This window comes from Ailuropoda melanoleuca, chromosome 8, assembly GCF_002007445.2.
Source record: "Ailuropoda melanoleuca isolate Jingjing chromosome 8, ASM200744v2, whole genome shotgun sequence".
In the NCBI taxonomy this organism is placed as follows: domain Eukaryota; kingdom Metazoa; phylum Chordata; class Mammalia; order Carnivora; family Ursidae; genus Ailuropoda; species Ailuropoda melanoleuca.
In genome coordinates, this window is record NC_048225.1 from 65,725,207 (window position 1) to 65,747,951 (window position 22,745).

The 22,745-nt window shown below is 39.0% G+C and overlaps 1 protein-coding gene across 5 annotated transcripts in view; it reads left to right on the plus strand.

The window, feature by feature from the left end:
• The first annotated feature begins 51 nt into the window (after nucleotides 1-51).
• AHCTF1 (AT-hook containing transcription factor 1) overlaps nucleotides 52-22,745 on the plus strand; it is a 78,666-nt gene continuing 55,972 nt past the window's right edge. Inside the window, exons 1-6 of one of the 5 annotated variants that reach the window (XM_034666618.1) lie at nucleotides 52-168; nucleotides 2,510-2,621; nucleotides 6,910-7,057; nucleotides 12,516-12,640; nucleotides 15,112-15,365; nucleotides 18,944-19,124. In XM_034666618.1, the coding sequence (XP_034522509.1) occupies nucleotides 6,924-7,057; nucleotides 12,516-12,640; nucleotides 15,112-15,365; nucleotides 18,944-19,124 (694 nt within the window). In that variant the 5' untranslated portion in view covers nucleotides 52-168; nucleotides 2,510-2,621; nucleotides 6,910-6,923. Of the gene's footprint in view, nucleotides 169-2,509; nucleotides 2,622-6,909; nucleotides 7,058-12,515; nucleotides 12,641-15,111; nucleotides 15,366-17,700; nucleotides 18,516-18,943; nucleotides 19,125-22,745 lie in introns of those variants that run through there. The other 4 variants (XM_034666616.1, XM_034666617.1, XM_034666619.1 and 1 more) reach the window with 4 other exon arrangements.

Genomic DNA, 22,745 nt, shown 5'->3' on the forward strand with positions numbered 1-22,745 from the left:
CGCCGCCGGCCCGCACGCCGCGCAGGGCGGCCGGGCCCGCGGCGTGCCCTGGCCGCCGTGCTCCGGGGCGGTGGAGACCTTGGCCGGCCAGGCCCCGGGCGAGCCTGCCGGGCCGTGGAGCCGGTCTTCCGTCGGCGTGTGCTGCTCATGCTCCTGGGCCTGGCTCGGGTGAGTCCCGGCCGCGGGAGGGGTCGGCCTCGGGATTGGAGAGTGCGGCGAATTGGTCAGCACGTCTTGGGGTGGCTATTAATTCGCCGTCCCTCCCGGGTCCCCCGGAACTTGAGGACGATCACTTTTGTTACTAGTTGACTGCTGGTCTGTGGGGGAGGTTAGTTTGTTCTCAGCGCCAACGACGTCCATGCTTGCTGTTATCTTTTTTCAAATTGGCCGTTTGAGAAGTATTTGGAAGAACCTGGGCCCTTTAGGATAAAATATAAGCCCCTTGGAAACTTTAAACTTCAGTTTATTCTCAAAATATCCTAAAGAATCAGATTTTAAGAATCTTTCTTGAGCTTTGACCGACTGGGTCAGAGACCAGGGGATGACAAGCCCAGTTCAAGTTAATGCTGGAGGGATGCTCCAAGTGCGTTAAGCGCTGTTGGAAGTGTGCATTCTCTCCATAACTGTAATTTTTGCTTCTGTTTTTCAATAACCTATCAAAGTATCACCAGGTCGCAAAACTGCCAAAATTATTTTAACATAGCTTTTTAAAAGGTTGTTCTATAGCAATTTGGGGATGGACACATCTTGATTTAAGAGGAAACAGAACATTGTTCCTTTCTCTCCTGCTGACCATGAAAATTTTCAGCACCTCCTAATTTTTCTTCTGAACGAAGTCTGACTCTCCTAGGTTAGGTCAGCAGTTTCCATAAAAAGTCTGTTCTGCTGTCCAGACTCAACTACTCACAAGTTATGCTTTGCCTATTCCAGATCCTCCCAATTCCTGAGCCCATTTTTCTTGAAGATGTACTTTGGTGTTCCTTTGCTCATGGCCTTCAACCTGGAGCTCCATCCCTGCTTTATTCAAGTTCTGAAATTTCACATCCTCCTCAGCTTAAATGCCATGTGTTCTAGTCGTTCTTCCATTTCCCTTTATCCCACATCATTTTTACCACTATTGTAGCATTTATTTGTGTCTGATATTCTAAGGGTTGATTATGTATCTCGTTCTAGAAGGTAAACTCTTTGAGGTCAGGAAGTGGGTCATCTTAGTGCCCTAGCATTCCCTGCCCAGCACAATGTTTTAAAAGTGCTTGAACATTAATAAATGTTTGAATTAAGTTTGAAAGAGCAGCTACTAAAAGGCTGGAAGTTTCTGAGTCCACTGACAGCTTGCATGTACATCATAATTCTTAGTCTTTTTGAGTCACCAAAAAAGTAAAACTGCATACAAAATGTTTGTTCAGTGTTGTTACAATATAATTATTGAACAACTGGATGAGGTCTTATGTGCTGTGGTGGAATTCAGCTGCTTTTGAGGATGTGTGTATTTCGCGCAGAACTGATTTGTGGCATTCTGTGTTATAAAATCTTTCCTAGGAGTTTTGTGAATTTCGTTTTGCATCTTAGTACTGAGACAATATATATTTGAAAACAGGTTGGACCCCAAACTGGCCAGTTTTGAGATTTTTCTTTCTAATAGACTTTATTTTTTAGAGCCACTTTAGGTTCACAGCAGAGTTGCATGGTAGGTACGGAGAGCTCTAGTATACACTTTCCCTGCTCCCACTCGTGAATAGCTTCCCCCCCCCCCCGTTTATCAACATTCCCCACTAGAGTAGAACATTTGTTACAATTGTTGAACCTGCATGGACACATCATTATCACCAAAGTCCATGGTTTACATTAGGGTTCAGCCTTGGTGGTGTACATTCTGTGGGTTTGGGCAGATGTGTAATGACTTCTGTCCACCATTATAGTATTATGGGTACTTTCACTGCCCTAGAAATCCTCTGTGCTCTGCCTGGTCCAATCCCTCGCTTACTGCTAACCCATGGCAACCACTGACTTACTGTCTCCATAGTTGTGCTTCTTCAGAATTGTCATGTTGTTGGAATCATGCAGTATGTAACCTTTTCAAATTGCTTTTTTCACTTAGTAATAATTCTGATTCCTCCATATCTGTTTGTGGCCTGATAGTTCATTTCTTCATTAAAGTGTTTGTTTTAAGTAATTTCTATGCCTAGTGGCAGGACCCTGAGATCAAGAGTCACGTGCTCTACTGTCTGAGCCAGCCAGGGGCCCCCCTGCTCATTTCTTTTTAGAACTGAGTAAATATTACATTGCCTAGATGTTCTACCATTTATTTAGTCATTCACCTACAGAGGGACATGTTAGTTGTTTACAGATTTCAGTAGTTATGAGGAAAAGCTGTGATAACATCTATGTGCAGTTTTTTTGTGTGGACGTGTTTTCAGCTCCTTTGGGTAAATACCAAGGAGTGTGATTGCTGGATCGTGTGGTTAAGAATATGTTTAGTTCTGAAAGAAACTGCCAAACTATCTTCCAGAGTGGCCGTACCATTTTGGACTCCCACCAGCAGTGAAGGAGAGTTCCTGTTGCTCCACATCCTCACCAGCATTTGGTGGTGTCAGTGTTCCGGATTTGGGCCGTTCTAAAAGGTGTGCAGTGGTGTCTCATTGCTTTGATATGCATTTATCTGATGACATATGAAATGGAGCTTCTCCTCATGGGCTTATTTGCTATCTGTGTATCTTCTTAGTAAGTGTTTGCTAGGGTCTTTGGCCATTTTTTAATTGGGTTGTTTGTTTTCTTGTTAGCTTTTAAGAACTTTGAATCTTTAAAAATTGATTTTATTGTTTAACATGTCTATTTCTGTTCCCTGTTAGTATCTTTGCTGTCCTAATTTACCATGTTTTGGATCTGTTAGTTGCAAGGCATTGTGACTGTGGAATTCACAGGAACAAGACATGATTTTTGCTTTTTAGAAATTCTAGGGGGGAAGACAGGCAAACACAAGTAACAAGTAACAGGCAAACACAAGTAACAAGTTTCAAAAATAGTATTTATGATTGCTAACCTAAAGGTGGAAAGGAGTGAGCTCAGAGATAAGTGGGAAAGGATGGGTCTACCCAGGCCACCCTGGGAATTTAGTCTTTGATGGATGGGGTTTTGGCAAATAGAGATGAAAGGGGAAGCAGCAAAAAAGAATGAAAATGCTGGGCAGTAGCAGCCTGGTGATGATGGTTTTGAGAGACAGCTCTGTAGAGATAGTCTGGAGCTGCCATTCATTGCCTGAGGCTGAGGATGTTGGTTTTTATATGCAGTAGGGAATCACTGAAGGGTTTTGAGAAGGGAGTGACATAATTCATCTGTGCTTTATCAAGAAGATGAACGACATTTTTATTTCATTGGCAGCCAGCACAGTGTCCAGCTCTGCCTACCTAGACCTTGAGAAGGAATTGAAACTTTCAGAGGTTGCTGATTTTGGCATGTCATAAAGGCTGGGACTCTGCTTAATTTTGTACAAAACTGAGCAGAGCTGCTTAATTTATATTTGTGAACATACATGTCTATATGAGATGTTCTTTCTAATAGTATAAATTTTCAGAAGTTCTTTGCAATGTGCTTAAAATTTTAAAATTCATACTGTAAATTGTGATTTGAAAGGTCTTGAAGCCAGTTTTTGCCCTGTGGATTCAAAGGCTAACTTATGAATTTGAAAAACTTTCTCTTTCATTCACTGAACACTTTTTTTAAACTCTTGTGCCAGGTATCATGATAAGCTAAGAGTTGGAGAGATAGGTATTCACATTTTCTAGAAGCTTGGGTGTGACATGAAGACAGAGTAGAGGAGTACAGCATTACATGTACTAGTAAGTGGTAGCACCTGGACCTAAAGCCATTTTAATTGAAAGTTCGTGCCTTTTCTAGTACTCTGGATAGAACCTGCAATTATTGTTTGACTTACTGTTTCTCAGACACCAAGAGCTTTAAGAAATTATTTTTCTACTTGAAACAGGCATCAGTTTGAGAACATTGCTCTAATTCCAGGGGAACTAAAGAGGGGGTGGTAAATTCTTTTAGTTATGTAGAAGCTAAGTCTAATTAACTTGTAGGACCAAGAAGTGAATTATAATTGTTATCCTAATCCTAAGAAACAATTGAACAAAGAGGGGAGATGGGAATATGAAGATAGAGGAGCACTTAGGAGGAAGCTGTGGTTTCAGCATTTCATTTTTGTGCATCGAACATTATGATAAGCATTTAGTAGTGGTTGAATGAATTAGGAAATAGACTCAGAATTGATAGGATTATCCATTGAATGTGAGAGGTTAAACAGGATCACTAAGGAAGTTAGCAGCTTCAAGGCTTCAAAATTCTAGAGTCTTTAATTTCTAGGTTTCTAAGGATAGCACTAACTTAACATCGTTATAATGTTAACCTTTTGTGGAAATGCTGGTCACAGGACACATGTACTTGGGGTTGCTATAAAGAAGCAACTCTTGGGTGTGCTTGGATACATGGTGTTGAAGTGGCTGCAGACTGTTTTGTTTCCCGCCTGAGGTGGAAGGCGTCAGCTAGAGCAGAAGCGACAGAACTTTGGAGATGTGTGGCTGTACCCTGGATGTAACCGTACAGAAGACTGTCTGTGTTAGGGACTTGTGACTGGGCCCAGCAGAGAGAAAATTATGGATCAATTTAGGACAAGTACTTTTACAGAGAAGTTGGACTGCAAGTGTGCCTGAGAACCAGATAGCGGGCCCCTCCCCCAGAAGACCAGCACAACCGGCCCCCAACTGCATATACCACATTTACTGACCATAGAGTGCCGCAGAGCTTCAGCTCCAGTGGAAACAGTATCAGGTCTCTTTTAACAAGCAGAGCAGAGCACACCTTGTTAAAACTCGCCCCACTGGCTAAGGTCCAAACACTGCCCACTGCGGGCAAGCAGAAACCCTGCAGAGACTGACCTGACGGAGAGGGTAGCCAAAACACAGCAGCACAGTGCACGCAGCATACAGCAGGACAGTGCCTCAAATGCCAGGCCCTGGATGGTATATGACCTCTTCTGAATAAAATCATTACTCTCAGAAAGAAGAAACATAACAGGCCTTCCTCAGACACTGAAGACAGAGACTTAGACAGAATGCCAAGATGGAGGAATTCATCTCAAAAGAAAGAACAAGAAAAGGTCACGGCCATGGATCTAATCCAAACAGATAGAAGTAATGTGCCTGAGCTGGAATTTAAAGCAACAATCATAAGGATACTACCTGGGCTTGAGAAAAGCATTTAAGACACCAGGGAGTCCTTTACTGCAGAGATGAAAGAGCTAAAAACTATTCAGGCCGAAATGAAAAATGCAGTAACTGAGATTTGAAACTGACTGAATATAATTACAAGGATGGAAGAAACAGAGGAACGAATAAATGACATAGAAGATAAAATGATGGAAAATAATGAAGCTGAAAAGAACAGGAAAAGGAAAAATATTAGATCATGAATGTAGACTTAGGGAACTAGTGACTCCATAAAGCGTGATAACATTCCTATCATAGGAGTCTCAGAAGAAGAAGAGAGGGCAAAGGGGGCAGAAGGTTTATTTGAGGGGATTACAGCTGAAAACTTTCGTAATCTGGGGAAGAAAACAGACATCCAAATCCAGGAGGCACAGAGAGGCACTCCCATCAGAATCGAGAAAAGCAGGCCAATGCCAAGGCATATTGTAGTTAAATTTGCAAAATATAAAGAAAAAGCCCTAAAAGCAGCAAAAGAAAAGATGCCCCTAACTTCCAAGGGGAGACATAACAGGTTAGCAGCAGACGTCACCACAGAAACTTGGCAGGCCCGAAGAGTGGCATGGTATGTTCAACCTGCTGAATGGGAAAAATGGACAACCAGGAATACTCTATCTGTCAAGGCTGTCATTCAGAATAGGAGAGCTAAGGAATTTCCCAGACAAAGAAATACTAAAGGAGTTCTGACCACTGAACCAGCCCTGCAGCAGACTTCTTGAGTTGGAAAGAAAAACCAAAAGCAGCAAAGACTAAAAAGGAGCAGAAAATCTCCAGGAACAAAGACTTAACAAGCAATACAATGTCACTAAATTCATACCTATCAATGATTACTCGAATGTAAGTGGACTAAATATTCCAGTCAAAGGGCACAGGGCATCAGAATGGATATAAACACAAGACTCATCTATATGCTGCCTCCAAGAGACTCACTTTAGACCTAAAGACACCTGCAGATTGAAAGTGAGGGGATGTGGAACCGTTTATCATGTTAATGGACATCAAAAGAAAGCCAGAGGAGCCATCCTCCTATCAGACAAACTAGATTTCAAACCAAAGACGGTAAGAAGAGGTGAAGAAGGACACTGTATCTTAATGAAGGGGTCTGTCCAACGAGAAGATCTAACAATTGTCAATATTTATGCCCCCAACTTGGGAGCACCACTTACAGCAATGGACAGATCTTCAAAGCAGAAATTCAACAAGGAAACAATGGCTCTGAATGACACACTGGACCAGATGGACTTAGATATATTCAGAACATTTCATCCTAAAGCAGCAGAATACACATTCTTTTCGAGTGCATATGGGACATTTTCCAGAGTAGATCACATGCTAGGTCACAAATCAGGCCTCAACAAGTACAAAAAGATTGAGATCAGGGGAGCCTGGCTGGCTCAGTCGGTTAAGCATCCGACTTTTGATCTCAGCTCAGGTCTTGATCTCAGGGTCTTGAGATCGAGCCTCGTGCTGGGCATGGAGCCTCCTTAAGATTCTCTCACTTTCCCTCTGCCCCTCCACCCCCACATGTGCTCTCCCTTCCCCCCACCTTTCTTAAAAAAAAAAAAGATGTTTGTGATCATACCATGGGTATTGTCCATCACAGCGCTGTTTGTCTTTTTTTTTCCTTTTTTTTTTTTTTTTTAAGTAGGCTCTACGCCCAACATGGGGTTTAAACTCACGACTCTGAGATCAAGAGGCACACCGACTGAGCCAGCCAGGCGCCTCTCCAATCACAGCACTAAGAAACTTGAAGAAATCCACAAGAAAAAAACCGGAGAGACCACAAATACATGGAGGTTAAAGAACATCTTACTAAAGAATGAAGGGGTCAACCAGGAAATTAAAGAAGAAATTAAAAAATATATGGATAACAGTGTATTTGGAACCTCTTAACACTTGAAAACATAAAAGGGTGGTTTAGCCCACAGTCCATTTGGCTCTGGGTTCTGTTTCTGATGAGTTAATGCAACAGATACTCATTTGTTGAATTTATTTTGACATAAGGTAGCAGAACGGTGATAAAAATCTACTCACTGGTAAATTCAAGGTAGCATATGTTTCACAAAACATTCTACTTCCTTTTATTTTGGGAGGTTTTACCCCAGACGTGGGGCTAGAACTTAACGACCCCAAGATCAAGAGTCACATATTCTACTGATTGAGCCAGCCAGGCGCCCTTACTTCCTTTTGTTTTAGATTAATTGTGGATTTATAAATTTTACCTTTAAGGTTTTCCCTCAAATTAGGCTGCTCTTTTACAATTTAAAAATTCTCATATTTTGGAATTTAGTGATTAAGTCAGATGGCTCTGTGCACCCTCTGAGATCATGATTCTTGTCCTTTGAGTATTCTCTTTCTAGACCATTGAGTACCCCCCTGCCCTGAAAGTTTTTATTTCCATATGTCAGTTTTCATCTTCAGCGTCATTATCTTTTGGGGTTAGCCATTGAAGCAGGTTTTTTCCCCCCTCAGAAAACAGTGTTGTATGCTGTGCTTCTGAGAACGATAGTAGCAGGGATACAAAGATGAGGCAGGGTGCCCGAAACTATAGGACAGACATGGTGTCAATTTTACCAGAAGATTTAAAGTCTAATGCCCAGTACGTAGAAGTTGCTTCATAGATTATAGCTTACTTCCCCCCACCACTCATTTTGGGTTGGGGGTTGCCTTCAGATCTTTATCCATCTATAATTTCCCATTTCTGAGGAGGAGTTTTTTTACTTCCCAGCAGGGATGGCTAAATTATCTCAGGACATTATTAAAAGTTTGTAATTTTCCATCTGGTATCATTTTCACAGTGATTTGAAATGTTATTTCTGTCGTAAGTGAAATAGTTCAGACTTTGTCTTCTTGCTCTCATCTATTTCTCTATGTTGATTTTTTTTTAATCTTCTCAAAGAACTGGCTTTTTGTTTCATTGATTATTTTTAACTGTGATTTTTCTGTTTCTTTAAATTCAGTTCTTTTATTCCTTTCTTCTGTTGATGCTGGGTTTGTTTCTTTTCTAGTTTCTGAAGGCAGAAGTTTAAGTTACTGATATGAGATCTTATGGGTGTTTAGTGCTGTGACTTTTCCTCTAAGCACTGTTTTAAGCTGTATCACACAAATTTTGGTATATCATGTTTTCATTTTCAATCAGTTCAAAATATTCTTCTTTCTGAAGCAACTTCTTTAACATTCCTTGTACAGCATATCTGCTGGTGACCATCTTTTTCAGCTCTTGTATGTCTGAAAGGTCTTTGTTTTGCCTTCATTTTAAGTGATGTTTTCGTAGGGTATAGAATTCTTTTAGACAGCTTTTTTTTTTTCTTTCATAACTTAAAATATATTGTTTCACCGTCTCCTGGCTTGCATTGTTTTCCACGAGAAGTCTCTTGTCATTCTTTTTCCTCTTTGCAATGTGATACTTTTATGATTTTCTCTTTGTCCCTTGCGTATGATGTATTTTGCTCCAATTTCAGCGTATGTGCTGCTGAAGCGAGCACGAGTATGATGTACTTTGGGGGTGTTTCTTCATTTCCTGTGCTTGAGGTTTACTGGCCTTTTTGGATTTGTGGGTTTGTAGTTTAATCAAATTTGGAAAATTTTGGCCATTAGTTGTTAAATATTTTTGTCTTTTTTTTTTTTTTTTTTTTTTTNTTTTTTTTTTTTTTGAGATTGCTGTTTTCTATTAGGGCACTTGATATTGTCCCGTAGCTCATTGGTGCTCTGTTCTTTTTCCGTTCTGCCTCAGCCTTTTTTCTCTCTGTGCTTTGTTTTAGATAGTTTCTCCTGTGGGTGTTTAGGTTCAGTAATACTTTCTGTGTCTATGAATCGCATTCAGTATTTCTCATCTCTAGAAGTTTGAGTTGGTCTTTTTTATATTTTCTGAGTCTTTCCTTTACATGCTTATCCTTTCCTCTATCTTCTTGGACATAGGGATTGTAGCTAGAATAACTGATTTAATGTCCTCATCTAGTAATTCTAACTTCTGTGTCATTTCTAAGTCTGTTTCTATTGGTTGGGTTTTTTTTTTCCTTATTATGGGTCATATTTTTTCCCTTCTTTTGCATGCCTGGCAATTTTTGATTGGATGCCAGATACTGTGAATTTTACTGTCTTTTATTACTGCATATATTTGCATTCGTTTACATATTCTTGAGCCTTGTTCTGGGGTGCAGCTAAGTTATTTGGAAACAGTTTGATTCTTTTGAAACTTGCCTTTTCAGACAAGACCAGAACGACCTTTAGAAAAGGGATAATTTTGGGGCACCTGGGTGGCTCAGTTGGTTAAGTATCTGCCTTTGGCTCAGGTCATGATCCTGGGGTCCTGGGATCGAGCCCTGTATCAGGCTCCCTGCTTAGCAGGGAGTCAGCTTTTCCCTCTGCCTCTCCCTCTGGCTTGTGCTCTCTCTCTTTTGCTTTCTCTCTCTCAAATTAAATAAAATCTTAAGGGTTAATTTTTTCCCCCACCACTGAAGCAATCAATACCTTTCTGAGTACTCTACTCAGTGCCTCATGTATTATGAGGTTTTTCCATTCTGGAGCTATTCCTGGCCTTGTGTAAGCTTTTCGGATTGTTTCTCCTCTGTTTTTCCAGTGATTCATTCCTTGGCTTCTCGTAGTTTCCTTCCATGCTTACATGGATCATATGAAGGTCCAGGGGACCCCACTGCAGATATCTGCAGCTCTTTTTGTATCTCAGACCTTCTATCTGATCACTATTTTACCTGAAGCCTTCCATCTACAATCCTTTAGAACTCCCTTTAAGGGAGAGTTTATTTGTGGTAAACTCTGTTTTTGTTGTTTTCTAAAAATGTGTTTCATATTTAAGGATAATTCCAGTGATATATATAATTATATGTTGACAGCAATTTTTGCTTAGAATTTTGAAGATATTCCAGACTTCTGGCTTCCACTGTTGTTGTTGAGAAGTCATTTCTTTTTATTTATTCTGCCTAGATTCAGTGTTCTTCCTGATTCCAGAGAATTGGTCTGTCTCTACAGATCTGGGAAATATCTTTTAGAATATTGATTCTTCCTTTTTTTTTAAAAAAATAGATTTTATTTGTCAGAGAGAGAGAGAGAGCATGCATGCACAAGCGGGGGGAGCGGCAGGCAGAGGGAGAAGCATGCTCCCCACTGAGCAAGAAGCCCGATGTGGGACTCGATCCCAGGACCCTGGAATCATGACCTGAGGCAGATGCTTAATGGACTGAGCCAACTAGGTGCCCCTAGAATATTGCATCTTCCTTACTATTTAGTTTTATATTTTGAGGGATTCTGAATAAACATGTTAGATCTTCTCCCTCTCTTTCCTGTAATTTTTTTTTCCCCTTAGATTTTGTTTTTAAGTAATCTTACACCCAGTGCAGGGTTTGAACTCAGAACCCTGACATCAAGAGTCAGATGCTCCAGTGACTGAGCCAGTCGGGCACACCTCTTCCCTGAAACTTTCAACTATTTCTTTCTCTCTCAGTCTTACATTCTGGAAGAGTTTGGGGTTCTGTTTCTCTTTCTGGTATGCTGCATTTCTTGAGTTTCTTGACTTTAAGTAGGTACAAGAGAACTCTTTGTTGAGTGGAGACAAAAGAATGTTTCTAAGTTAAAAAGACTCATGATGCAGCGAATACCTGTCTACTCACCATCAAGGTTTAGAAGGAGAACATTACCATTACCTTGGAGTCCTTCTGTATTCCTCTCCATTCCAGCCCCTTTCCCTCTTCTCAGAGTAACTACTATTACGGTTTTTGTGTTTATTGTTTCCTTGCTTTATTCACAGTTCTGCTACTTATGTTTGTGTTTTAAATAGTATTTTCTTAGTTTCACAGCCTTTTAAATTTTATGTAAATGTAATCATTCTGCAGATATCTTTTGCTACTTTTATTATTTAGTGTTGTACTCTGATATCTGTCCATATTGTTGCATATGCTGAAATTCTCGTTACTCCACAGAGGTATTTTCCCTGTTGAGTTCTAAACTTAATTTTTCATTCCAGAAGTTCCGTTATTTTTTTTAATCTACTTGACCATTTTTCATTGTAATTTTAAAAGTTTCTTCCTCATTAGTAAGTTAGATCTTTGATTTCTTTACCATATTAAACATATTTTCTGTTCTCTGATCATTTTCAATATCTGAAATCTTTGATAGCTTGATTCTGCTGGCTGCTGATCATAATATCCTTGTGACGGTTTGTTACTTTGACTGAGGGTCGTTTTCTTTGTCATCTCTGAGAACTCTTTGAGATTCCAGAGAATATTTGGTGGTATCTGTGCATTGTGTGGAGCATTACCAACCTGAGAATAATTTATAAAACATTCTTCCCTGAGTCTTGTCAGATAACATCGCTTGATTTCTGGCCACCACGTTGTGTGAAGGGAAATATTCTTTTTCTGAGTAGACGGTTCTAGCCATGGTCAAAATGGGCAGCCTGATTGCTGCCAGTCCTGCACAATGGGTGCTTATCTCACTGATTTTTACGCTGATGGGATGGCCTTTGGAGTTGAATGCCATGGGGAGGAGGCTCTTCTTAGCTTGCCTTGGCTCTCTTAGTCCCTAACTTTTTCTCCTGCCTCTGTGGATCTCAAGAATCTCAAAACAAAGTCAGAGTCACCAGCACTGGATTTGGTAGCCAACCCTCGAGGCCCGAGCCAGCTTAGAGGTTTCCAGAATTCCTGCTGTCTCTTCATGTTTGGCTTTATCAGTTCTTTCAAAAACAGTATTTTAACCATCATTTTTGATTGTTTACAATAAAAGGGTCATTCTGGGAATCTAATCTTCTATATATTGGAAGTGAAAGATAAATTTGATTTTTTTTTTCCTTCTATCCAGTTGAAGACACGTCCCAGACTTGATTCCTGAGATTCCTGTGTGTTTGGACATTTTTTGGGGGGCTTTCTCCCCTTTTACTGCAGCAGTAGTTTTTCTAAAATGCATCGGTCCTTCCTTTGTGTGTGTGAAGTGTTCTTTGAGAGTAGGTCAGGCAATAAGATTAATTGCATTGAATCAGTTTTTAAACATTCTAGGGAATCATGTATGTCCTTAGGACATCAGGCTTAATAAATCTACATTCTCCTAAGACTGTTGGGAAACATTTTTTAAGGAGGGAATACTTCAGACCCCGAAACATATAAAGTGGGCTTTATAATCAGGTTTTAGTTTTAGCTTATTAACTTTAGTGTGGTGGCTTTTTCTTTTTTTCTTTGGCTAGAGATAATCAAGTATATCATAGTACAAATATATCATAATAATGTTATCTTTTAAAAATACTTACAGTGAAAGTATGCGAGGCTTAACAGCAAAAGTGACTAGTGGTCTTCTGCCCTTGCCAGAAGTGAGTCTTCAGGCCCTCGAAGACGAAGTCACAGTGGAATCTGTGCTTCATGGAAAGATTGCTGCAGGTACAATAATGTTGCTGAAAACTTACTGATTTGATTGAATTGTAAGCTAATAATGAGCAGGTATTGTAATTTCCTTTAACATGGGAGAAAAACAATACTTAGTTATGGTGGTCTTATAAATATGAAACATCTGCATCTGCTTATGTAATGCCGTCTGTGTACTCTCGAACACATTTTCAGTGAATCTTGGGTTGGTTATTGTTCATTTTTCCTTATTAAAAATACTGTATACTTTGTATCTTTTAGTGTTGGATATTTATATTTAGAAAGTAGAAATAATATGCAGCTGTTAGTTTCTTTCTTTCTTTTTTTTTTTTTTAAGAGAAAGTGCGCATGCTTGCGCCAGCCAGCCGGGGGTGGGGGGAGGGAGGAGCAGAGAGAGGAAGAGAGAGAGTCTCGAGCTGGCTCCGCGCCCAGCGCAGAGCCTGATGCAGGGCTCCATCTCACCACCCTGGGATCATGACCGAGCTGAAATCAAGAGTTGGATGCTTAACCAACTGAACCACCCAGGCGCCCCTGTTATTTCTTTGTAATCAGTAAGTTTTATTGGTGATGAGTTTAAATTAGAATCTAAATAGTCATTATGAGTAGAAAAATCTGATTGTAGGGCCCTGGGTAATACAAAATATTCAGAAAGTCTTGTTTCTTAATTCCACTAATCTGAACTAGATTTTAATATATAGTTTGATTATATATTAATTATATATTATATAATGGTTTTATAAACAAAACCATACCAGAGTAGCCATTGAATTGTGGATTTCAGTTTAGTGAAAGATCTTGCAGGAGACTTTTCTGAAAATGAATTTCACAGCTATCTATCCTAGCAGGTAGACGGGAAAACGTATCAGTCATTTAGTTACAGTGCTCCTCTCTTGAATAGTAAAAGTAGTAACAGTGCTTACTCTCCGCCAGGCACTGTAACAACTTTTCATTAAGGTATTAGACCCTTATCGTTTTGTGTGGCTAAGAATCAAATATCCCAGTTACACAGATAGCAAGTGGTAAAAGTGGTCTTTGAATCCCGTGTGTTTGGGGTCTCCATTGTGCCATGCTATTTCCTTAAACTAGGCAGCCTCCCTTAGCTACAGCGTAGTATATCCAACTGTGGACTTAGATGCACGGTAGACATCACAAGTTGAAAAGTTACCACCATTCATCTAGCCGCTCAAGGGAAAATTCGAGTCTATTCTTGATTCTTGTTTTACTCACCTCCCCATATCTTATTAATACATCAATAAGCAAATCCTTTTAGTTCTGTCTCTAAGATGAATCTCCAGTCAATCCACTTCTCTTTATTCATGGTCACTGACCAGGCAGAGGGTATTCTCTCCCCACGTGGACCCTGTGCTCCCCCTAATTGTCCATTTTCTGCTTAGCAGCTAGAGTAACATTTAAAAACATAAATCAAGTTGCTTAAAAACCTTCAGTTACTTTATATTTTGTACATAATAAAATCCAAACATAACAAGTAAGGAGTCAGGAAGGGCTCTGGTATTTCCTATTGTTACACTAGTTATGTCTTCTCAGAGTTTGAACTCTTTGGGGATAGAATCATGTGTTCCATTGTATGAGCCCCTCCAGAGCACCTGGCTTATTGTTGAGGTATGACACAGTGAAAGTGAATTTTGAAGTTAGACTCGTGATATACTTCTGGCTCTGGTATTTGTAGCCATACCTTTTTTTTTAATTTTTTTTTTATTTTAAAGATTTTACTTATTTATTAGAGCACGAGCGGGTAGGTGGCAGAGGCAGAGGGAGAAGCAGACTCCAGCTGAGCAGGGAGCCTCGTGTGGGCCTCAATCCCAGGACCTTGAGGCATGACCTGACCTGAAGGCAGACGCTTAACAAACTGAGCCATCCTGTAGCCATACGTCTGTGAGCTAGTTATTTAACTGTATGAAAGTTTAACTAAACTTATTTCTGTGTTGCCTTATCTCTGTTGAGGTGTGACAAGGAATAATGAGATAATCTGTTTTTTAAAGATTTTATTTATTTATTTGAGAGAGATATAGCCAGCGAGAGAGGGAACACAAGCAGGGGGAGTGGGAGAGGAAGAAGCAGGCTTCCAGCCGAGGAGCTTGATGTGGGGCTCGATCCCATAACCGGGATCACGCCCTGAGCTGAAGGCAGACACTTAACGACTGCGCTACCCAGGCGCCCCGAGATAATCTGTTTTATAGCATACATGAAGGCACCACATGGCCTGCATAGTGACTTTACCGAATGGTTACTTTATTATTGAGATCGTAGTTGTTCAATGCATTTTACTAATTTGGACCACTCTGTTCTATAAATGCTTGGATTTCACTTTGGAGATAATACATAACGTTATATATAGAACGAACTATGTATTATATATGTAAAAGATCTAACTTCTGTTTAGTTAGGGGTGTACGTACAGTATTAACATAAGCAACATTTTTGCTTTTTTTTTTTTTTTTTCTCTCCCTCTTTCCCTTTTCTCCCAGGGAGAAGAGGACTTGCTTGCCTGGCTTGTGGCCGACATCTGGAGGTAGTGCACTCTCTGACCGCAGAGCGGCTGTCTGCATACAGGTTCAGTGGAGTCAATCAGCAGCCTCCTGTGATCCTGGCTCTGAAGGAATTCTCTTGGCAGAAGAGAGTTGGATTGTTAATTGGATTAGAAGAAGCAGAAGGGAGTGTGCTCTGTCTTTATGACCTTGGCGTGTCCAGAGTGGTTAAAGCAGTAGTTCTTCCTGGAAGGGTAGGTACTGGTTAAGGTCTGTGAGCTTCTGCTTTCAGAGCCCAGCCCCTGCTGGTGACATTGGTGTGTTCGCTTTGAATGTTCACGGAGCTGTACATTTATAATTCGTTTCTTTTATGACATTGTGTTATTTTTCATTAAAAGTTCAAGATAAAAAAGAGGTTAAAGATAGTATATTATCAAAAGAACCTAATGCTTAAACTAGAACTTTCTTATTCTTGGTTAGAAAATTGCAGAGTGAAAGTAGGGATGACATTTAAGTGTTTTAATAGTCTTTTTTATGAAAAGTATCATCTGAGGCTTGTTATCTTTAGTTGTGTTTTTTGAGGACACTGTAAGTTTATATTTAAATATTGTATTCATTTGTATTGCCTTTTTTTGTTTGTTTTTTTTTTTAATTTGAGACTGTAGCTTTGGAGTAATATGGAAAATATGTCTTCACTGTTGTTTAGGGTTTGAATAATATTTAAATAGCGGCTTCATTTATAATCACCATTTACTAATTCTAATGTATGTATGCCTTCCATATGCCAGACATCTTAACCAGTAGTAAGTACCTTGAATTCAGGTTGTTTCTTCAGCAGGTTTATTCCTGCTCTTCCATACGCTAAGAAAAAGTATGTCCTTAACAAATACACACACATAAATAGAAAATGATGTAAGAGTATAATTCTCTCTGTACATAGTAGGGAAAAATATGTAATAAATACATAATAGTTTATAAACAATATACAATATGGACAATGTATGCATGCATACAAATGTTATGTTGTGGTCACGGAATCGCATTTTTAAAGTTAAGAGGGAGATAAATGTCAAAGTGTACTATGTTTTTGCAGTTTGGGGAAGCTGGCTCTGGACAAATGTAGGGGTCTGAAGTGGTTTATAGCCTGGTTATCTTAAGTGTACTTGCCAGTGCAGATTTTATTAAAGGCAGAATTAATTTAGCAGTTTATTGAGTACTTACTGTAGATCAAGTTATGTGCTAAATTTTGGAGATGAATAGATAAATAGAACTTGGTCCACGCTGTTGAAAAGGCTGGTAATCTAGTGGGAGAAGACAGGTCATGAGTTTACAGCATAAATATAGTAAGTATTTTGATAAACTCAAGCACATGGAACATGGAAATGTGGATAGTTTCTACTCATAGAGTTTGGACGTTTCAGGCAAAGAGACCGGCCTGTAAAAAGTGATAGTATATGGAACATTTGGGAGCTGAGCTTATTGGGAATGCTGTGGGAGAGGGGAAGGCGGAAGTGGCGTCTAGAAGTGCTGAACGTTGAGATGGTAAATGACCTTGTTTGCAGTTAGTGGCCTCTCCGCCTGAAGTCTCTGAAGTCATTTGAAGTTTAAAGCAGAACTCTGGTGTAAAAAGCTCGGCGGACTGGAGTAGTTCGGGCAGATAATGGTGAGCAGAACCAGGGAAATGACCCTAGAAACGGAGAGGATGGGGCAGATTCAGAATATATTCAGGAGGCAACATGGACAGGACCTGTTGATCATTTGGTTAAGAGTAATTGAGACAGAACAAGAGTTTTATTTTTTAAGGATTTTTTTTTAAGATTTTATTTATTTATATGTCAGAGAGACAGCCAGCAAGAGAGGGAACACAAGCAGGGGGAGTGGGAGAGGAAGAAGCAGGCTCCCAGCAGAGGAGCCCTGTGTGGGGCTCAATCCCAGGACTCTGGGATCACGCCCTGAGCCAAAGGCAGACCCTTAACAACTAGCCACCCAGGATCCCCTATTTTTTTAAAAGATTTTTATTGATTTATTAGAGAGAGCGTGTGCGCGCACAAGCTGGGGGAGGGGCAGAGGCAGAGGGAGAAGCCGACTCCCAGCTGAGCAGGGAGCCTGACGAGGGACTCGATCCCAGGACCCTGAGATCATGACCTGAGCTGAAGGCAGATGCTTAACCCACTGAGCCACCCAGGCGCCCCGGAACAAGAGTTTTGGTAAGTTCCTGGTTGCTCAGTTGTGTGGATGGTTGGCATCCCATGGAAGAGGGAGGAGAAGGGAAAGATTGGGAGAGTAGTGATAGATAACCTTCCATAGAAGTTTGGTTAACTAGTTGTTTTTGGCTAGGGCACAGTATCCCCTCTTAAATTTGTTTGCTTTTAACTGCGTTACATTAAAATTAATTAAGGTACCATTATTTATTAATTCATAGAGTATTTGTATGGGGAATGCAAACTGAGATAGATTTCTTTTTTTTTTTTTTTATAACTTTTTAAATTTTTTTTTTTTTAAAGATTTTATTTATTCAACAGAGATAGAGACAGCCAGCGAGAGAGGGAACAGAAGCAGGGGGAGTGGGAGAGGAAGAAGCAGGCTCACAGCGGAGGAGCCTGATGTGGGGCTCGATCCCACAACGCCGGGATCATGCCCTGAGCCGAAGGCAGACGCCCAACCGCTGTGCCACCCAGGCGCCCCTGAGATAGATTTCTTAACCCCTATCTGAGGGAACTGAAGAGACTGTGCTCTAGTGTTCGTACACATTATTGCCATGGTTTAGAAAAGGAAGACAGTCCATGAAATTACAGCTTTCAGAATTAGAAACACTGTAGAATGTTTTGTATACAAATGAAATGAAATATAGACAGAGCCATGCTTTTGTCTATGGTAATAAATTACAGCCTGAAACAAACTTTGCTCTTATATTAACATATAAACCATTGATAATAAATTTCCTCTTTTCTTTCTAGGACTCATCAGTATTATAGTAGAAGTCACTAAGTACTTAATTATCATATATCATACGTAATTCTTGTGAAGTAATAGGAAACAGAAGGAAAGCTGAGTGTAAAATACAGTCTGTTTATTAGGTACGGAAATTTAAAATTTGACTCATGAGAGGAAGGGGTAAAAACATAACTGTAATGTAGTTACAGTATGATTTTTTAAAAAATAATTTAAGTTCTTGTTAAATGTCAGTGATCCGGTCACTGCTGAAGCTTAGTGTGAAGTCCATTATAATATGGCCCTTTTAAAGAAGGTTAGACCCTCTTCAGGCTTTAAGGCATAAATAGGACTTTTATTTTAAAGAGTAAACAGTAAATTTTTCTTGAATGATTTATTTTTACTCTTCCTTAGGAGAAGAGGCTATCTGATCATGGAGTAGCTGGTTGAGAGCTTTGAAGAGAAAACTCTAGGTTTGAGTTTTACACTTAATGTGTGTGTGATGTGAATAACCCCAAGCTAAACTTTCTAAGCTTCCAGGTGGTTTCATCTTGGAACAGGTAGAATTATATTTGATCCAGTATCCAGGGTTATCATGAATGTTACATGAACCAATTAGCACAAGGCCTGGCATAGAGTATGCTTTCAGTAAACATCAGTTATTCCAACTGCACGATCTGTTATATATTGAAATAATGGTGTCATTATATTTTATCTGAAGATTTCATTATGTTACTCAGATTCACAAGTATCAAATGCAAATTCATAATTCTCTTTTAGAAAATGTTTAAATCCATGATAACTAATAACCTGCTTTAACCTCCAGATTTGTTTGTTGTGTTTTTTAATTGTATTTTCTCACTTTGTATAAGAAAAACGAATGCTGTATTCTGCTTTCTAGGTGACAGCGATTGAACCCATAATTAGTCATGGAGGAGCCAGTGCGAGCACCCAGCATTTGCACCCAAGCCTGCGATGGCTTTTCGGTGTGGCTGCAGTGGTGACCGATGTTGGACAGGTCCTTCTTATTGACCTGTGTTTGGATGACATGTCATGCAGTCAGAATGAGTTAGAGGCCTCAGGTAATTGTTTGAAACCCAAAACTGAGCATATTCTGAATATTCTGATGCAATGGATTGGGTTTGTTTTGTTTGTTTTTTAAATAGTGAAAAATTTTTGTGTAGAAGCTTCTTTTTTGTGTCTTTGTTTCTTTTATTGTTTGGACCTGTTATTGTTTTGGGCACTGTGGATGCTTTTTGCATGAGTTACTCTGTTTTAGTGATGAGGTGTTTATATTACTTATTAAGGTAGGTCTTAGATAGAGATTTTGATTTGTTTTTCCATATACACTTGAAAAATAGCTGTTACTAAGTGTATGCCGGAAGAAAGGCTGAAGGTATAAAATCTTGATTTTATCAGACAGTATATCTAACATTGTGTTTTTGGCACACTGATTATGTGCCTACTGTAAGACCAAGTCAGAAATAAGGTAATGTAATAGGAAATAACAGTAATCAAAGGCTTTCTTTCACGAAATAGCGTCCTAAGAGAACTAACGCTACTCAAATTTTTAAAAAGTGAGGAGACACAATTTTCTTCCTTTAATACTATATTTAATGTTTATGTCTTCTCCTTATCAAGTGCTTTCAGTTCTTTGACTTTTATTTATGGGACATTTATGTGATTGATTTATGCAGGGAGGAGAGCTAACCTAGAAATCGTAAAAAAATGTATCTATTGTAGTTTCTGGAAAGGACCATTTGATCTTGAAGACCTTGATAGTTATAGCAGTCCTGTAATATTAGGGCAGATCTGTTTCTCTGTGGATCTGCTAAGAAACAAATGATCATTATTTTATCCTAATTTATAATGAGCATAACTAATAAAAATTGTCAGTGTGTAGTAAAAATGATTAAAACTGCAAGTAGTAAAAATTGTATTTAACCAGAAATTTAAGAAGCAAATCAGAGTTCTGAGCAAAATTTTAAATCTGTAAAATACGACTTGAAAAAACTTGATTTGACAGAAATAATGGCCACATGGACACTTAAAAAAAAAAAATCCTCGCAGTGTGAAAAACTTTATCTTAAAATCTGATATGTAGGAAGATCTGACTGATTAACCCTGGGTAAAGTTTAAGAGAAAAGAATTGACTAGCAGAAATAACAGTAACTAAAAATGAATTTATAGAATATTAGAAATGTTTGAATTGCTTTTTTTAGAAAGTTGTTAGAGGAATTCAGTAGTCTTGGTGGAGTTTTGTTCCAGAGTTTTTTTTTGTAGATAATATAATTCTAGATGTAAGGCTAATTGAAATGATTGTATTCATAATTACAACTCTCTCCAGACCAAAATAGTGGAGTTAAAACATCCTTTATTTCAGTGGTCAACAATAAGCAGTTGAATTCAGCCCAAGGATAATTGTATAATGGAACTCTTTGGGTTGTGAAGAGATGAGAATTATTCCTTAGTTAAAGGATTTACAGAGCCATTGAATAAAAAATTGGGGTTTAATACAAAAGTTTTTGTTTACAAAAGTAATTTATGATTACAGCTATTTGGACTTCACTGTAATACTACACATAACATAGAAAATGAAGTTCTGGGGTGCCTGGGTGGCTCAGTCAGTTAAGCTCAGGGTCTTGGGATCAAGCCCCGCATTGGGCTCCCTGTTCAGTGGGGAGTCTGTTTCTCCTCCCTCTGTCCCTCCTCCGCTTGTGCTCTCACAGTCTCTAATAAATAAATAAAATCTTAGAAAAAAGAAAAAGAAATCCTAATATTTATCATAGTATACTGTTTTACAACTTTTCCAAACTTAGTGGTATTGTACATCTTTCCACATTAATATAGATAGAGTCTGCCTTATCTCTCGAATAAATGTTACATTATTCCATTGTATGAAGTAATTATTTTGGCAAAGTTTAATCCTTGCTCTTCTTTGGAAAAATAATCAGAAGCAGAAGGGATTAGGAGGGTAATTGTTCAAGTACAATATATGATTTTTCCCCTCTTCATAACAGCATTGAGGGAATCTGCCCTTGCACGTGGTTATATCAATATATGGGCCTGAATATTTTTCCTTTTTATTGAAGATTTCAGAGATCTTTAAGTAGATAGAAGAATATAAGAACTCCCACATATCTGTCACTTAAATTCAAGTTTTCAGAATTTACTGTATGTGCATCTTTTTTCTTTCTTTTCCCTCTTGCCCTTTTTGCCTCTGCACTAATTTAAAGCAAATATTGGTTGTCTTACTATATAATCATAATGCCATAATCAGTCCTAACTGTATTAATAATAACTCCTTCGTATAGTCTGATAACTGGTCCGTAATCAAATGGCTGTGATTGTCTCTAGAGCATCTTTTTGCATTTGTATTGTTTGAATCCGGATCTGAACAAGGTCCACATATGACATTTGAGTTATGTCTTCTGTCTCCTTGAATGTAGAGCAGACCTTCCTCTATCTCTCCTTTCCCATTTATTTTTAGTTCTCCTGACTTGCTGAAGAAGTTTATCTGATGGAATGCCCCACATTTTGGAATTAGTGGAGTGTTTTCATGTGGTGTCATTTACATTTTGTATTTTCTGCAAACATAAGTTAGCTCTGATTAGTGCAGATGTACATTTGGCAGGGACACTTCCAGAAGTGCTGGGTATTTCCTACCATAGCACGTCAGGAGGACACCGTGTCTTGTGGGTCCAGATGATGACCATCATCAGTGGGTCCAGATGATGACACTGTGATCCTTCGTTGTCCAAGTTTCCCATCTACTTTGTACCAGTGATTTGCAACCGGGGGTGACGTTTGCCCACTAGGGGATCTTTCATAATGTCCTGGGGACATTTTTGGTTGTTGCTTCTGGAGGAAGATGGTGCTATTGGCATGTAATAGGCCTGGGATGCAGTTCACCGTCCCCTTGGCAGAGACTTATCTGACCCAGCGTGTCCATGAAGCCAAGCTTGAGAAACCCTATTTAAATTAATTGTTTCATCCATCAAGATTGTTACCTTAATCTCTTGATTCAGTAGTCCATGAAGCCAAGCTTGAGAAACCCTATTTAAATTAATTGTTTCATCCATCAAGATTGTTACCTTAATCTCTTGATTCAGTAGGGGTTACAAAATGATTTAATTTTTGTTTGTTGATTTTGTCAAATTTCTCATTAACTAGGGCTGTTTGTTTACCCTGAAATACAATTTATACAGAAGAGGCAGGGTAAATGCTTACCGTTTAAGTACTAATTTTCAGAGGAAGGAGCCTGGGTACCCAGTTACTTAAAATGGTTCAGTAAGGTCTCTTGTCGGTGAGGAGGACAGGAACTCAGGAGGTTTTGCATACCTAATGCGTTTCATTCATTTACTTTCATTATTGTTTATTGATGTTCAAAAGAAAACAAATTTTTTTTTAAACTAATAAGAACCCCTTCGTGTAGTCTGACAAATCCCCTTTAGACTTTATCATGATAGTTTCCTAGATTTCTGACACAAGATGTACTAGGTTCATCTTACATATTTTCTGCCCCAGACCCGGGAACTGGCCATTTCTCCAAGGGGAATGTTTAAGTTCTTAGTTCTAAATTTGAATAAAGAAACCCATCAGCCTTTTTTTTTTTTCCTCCAAAAAAGAAAAGAAAACCCCTTCAGCTTTGTTACGATTATAAGGAAATTGTGTAATCCTTTTTTTAAAAAGTGTACTTCAGA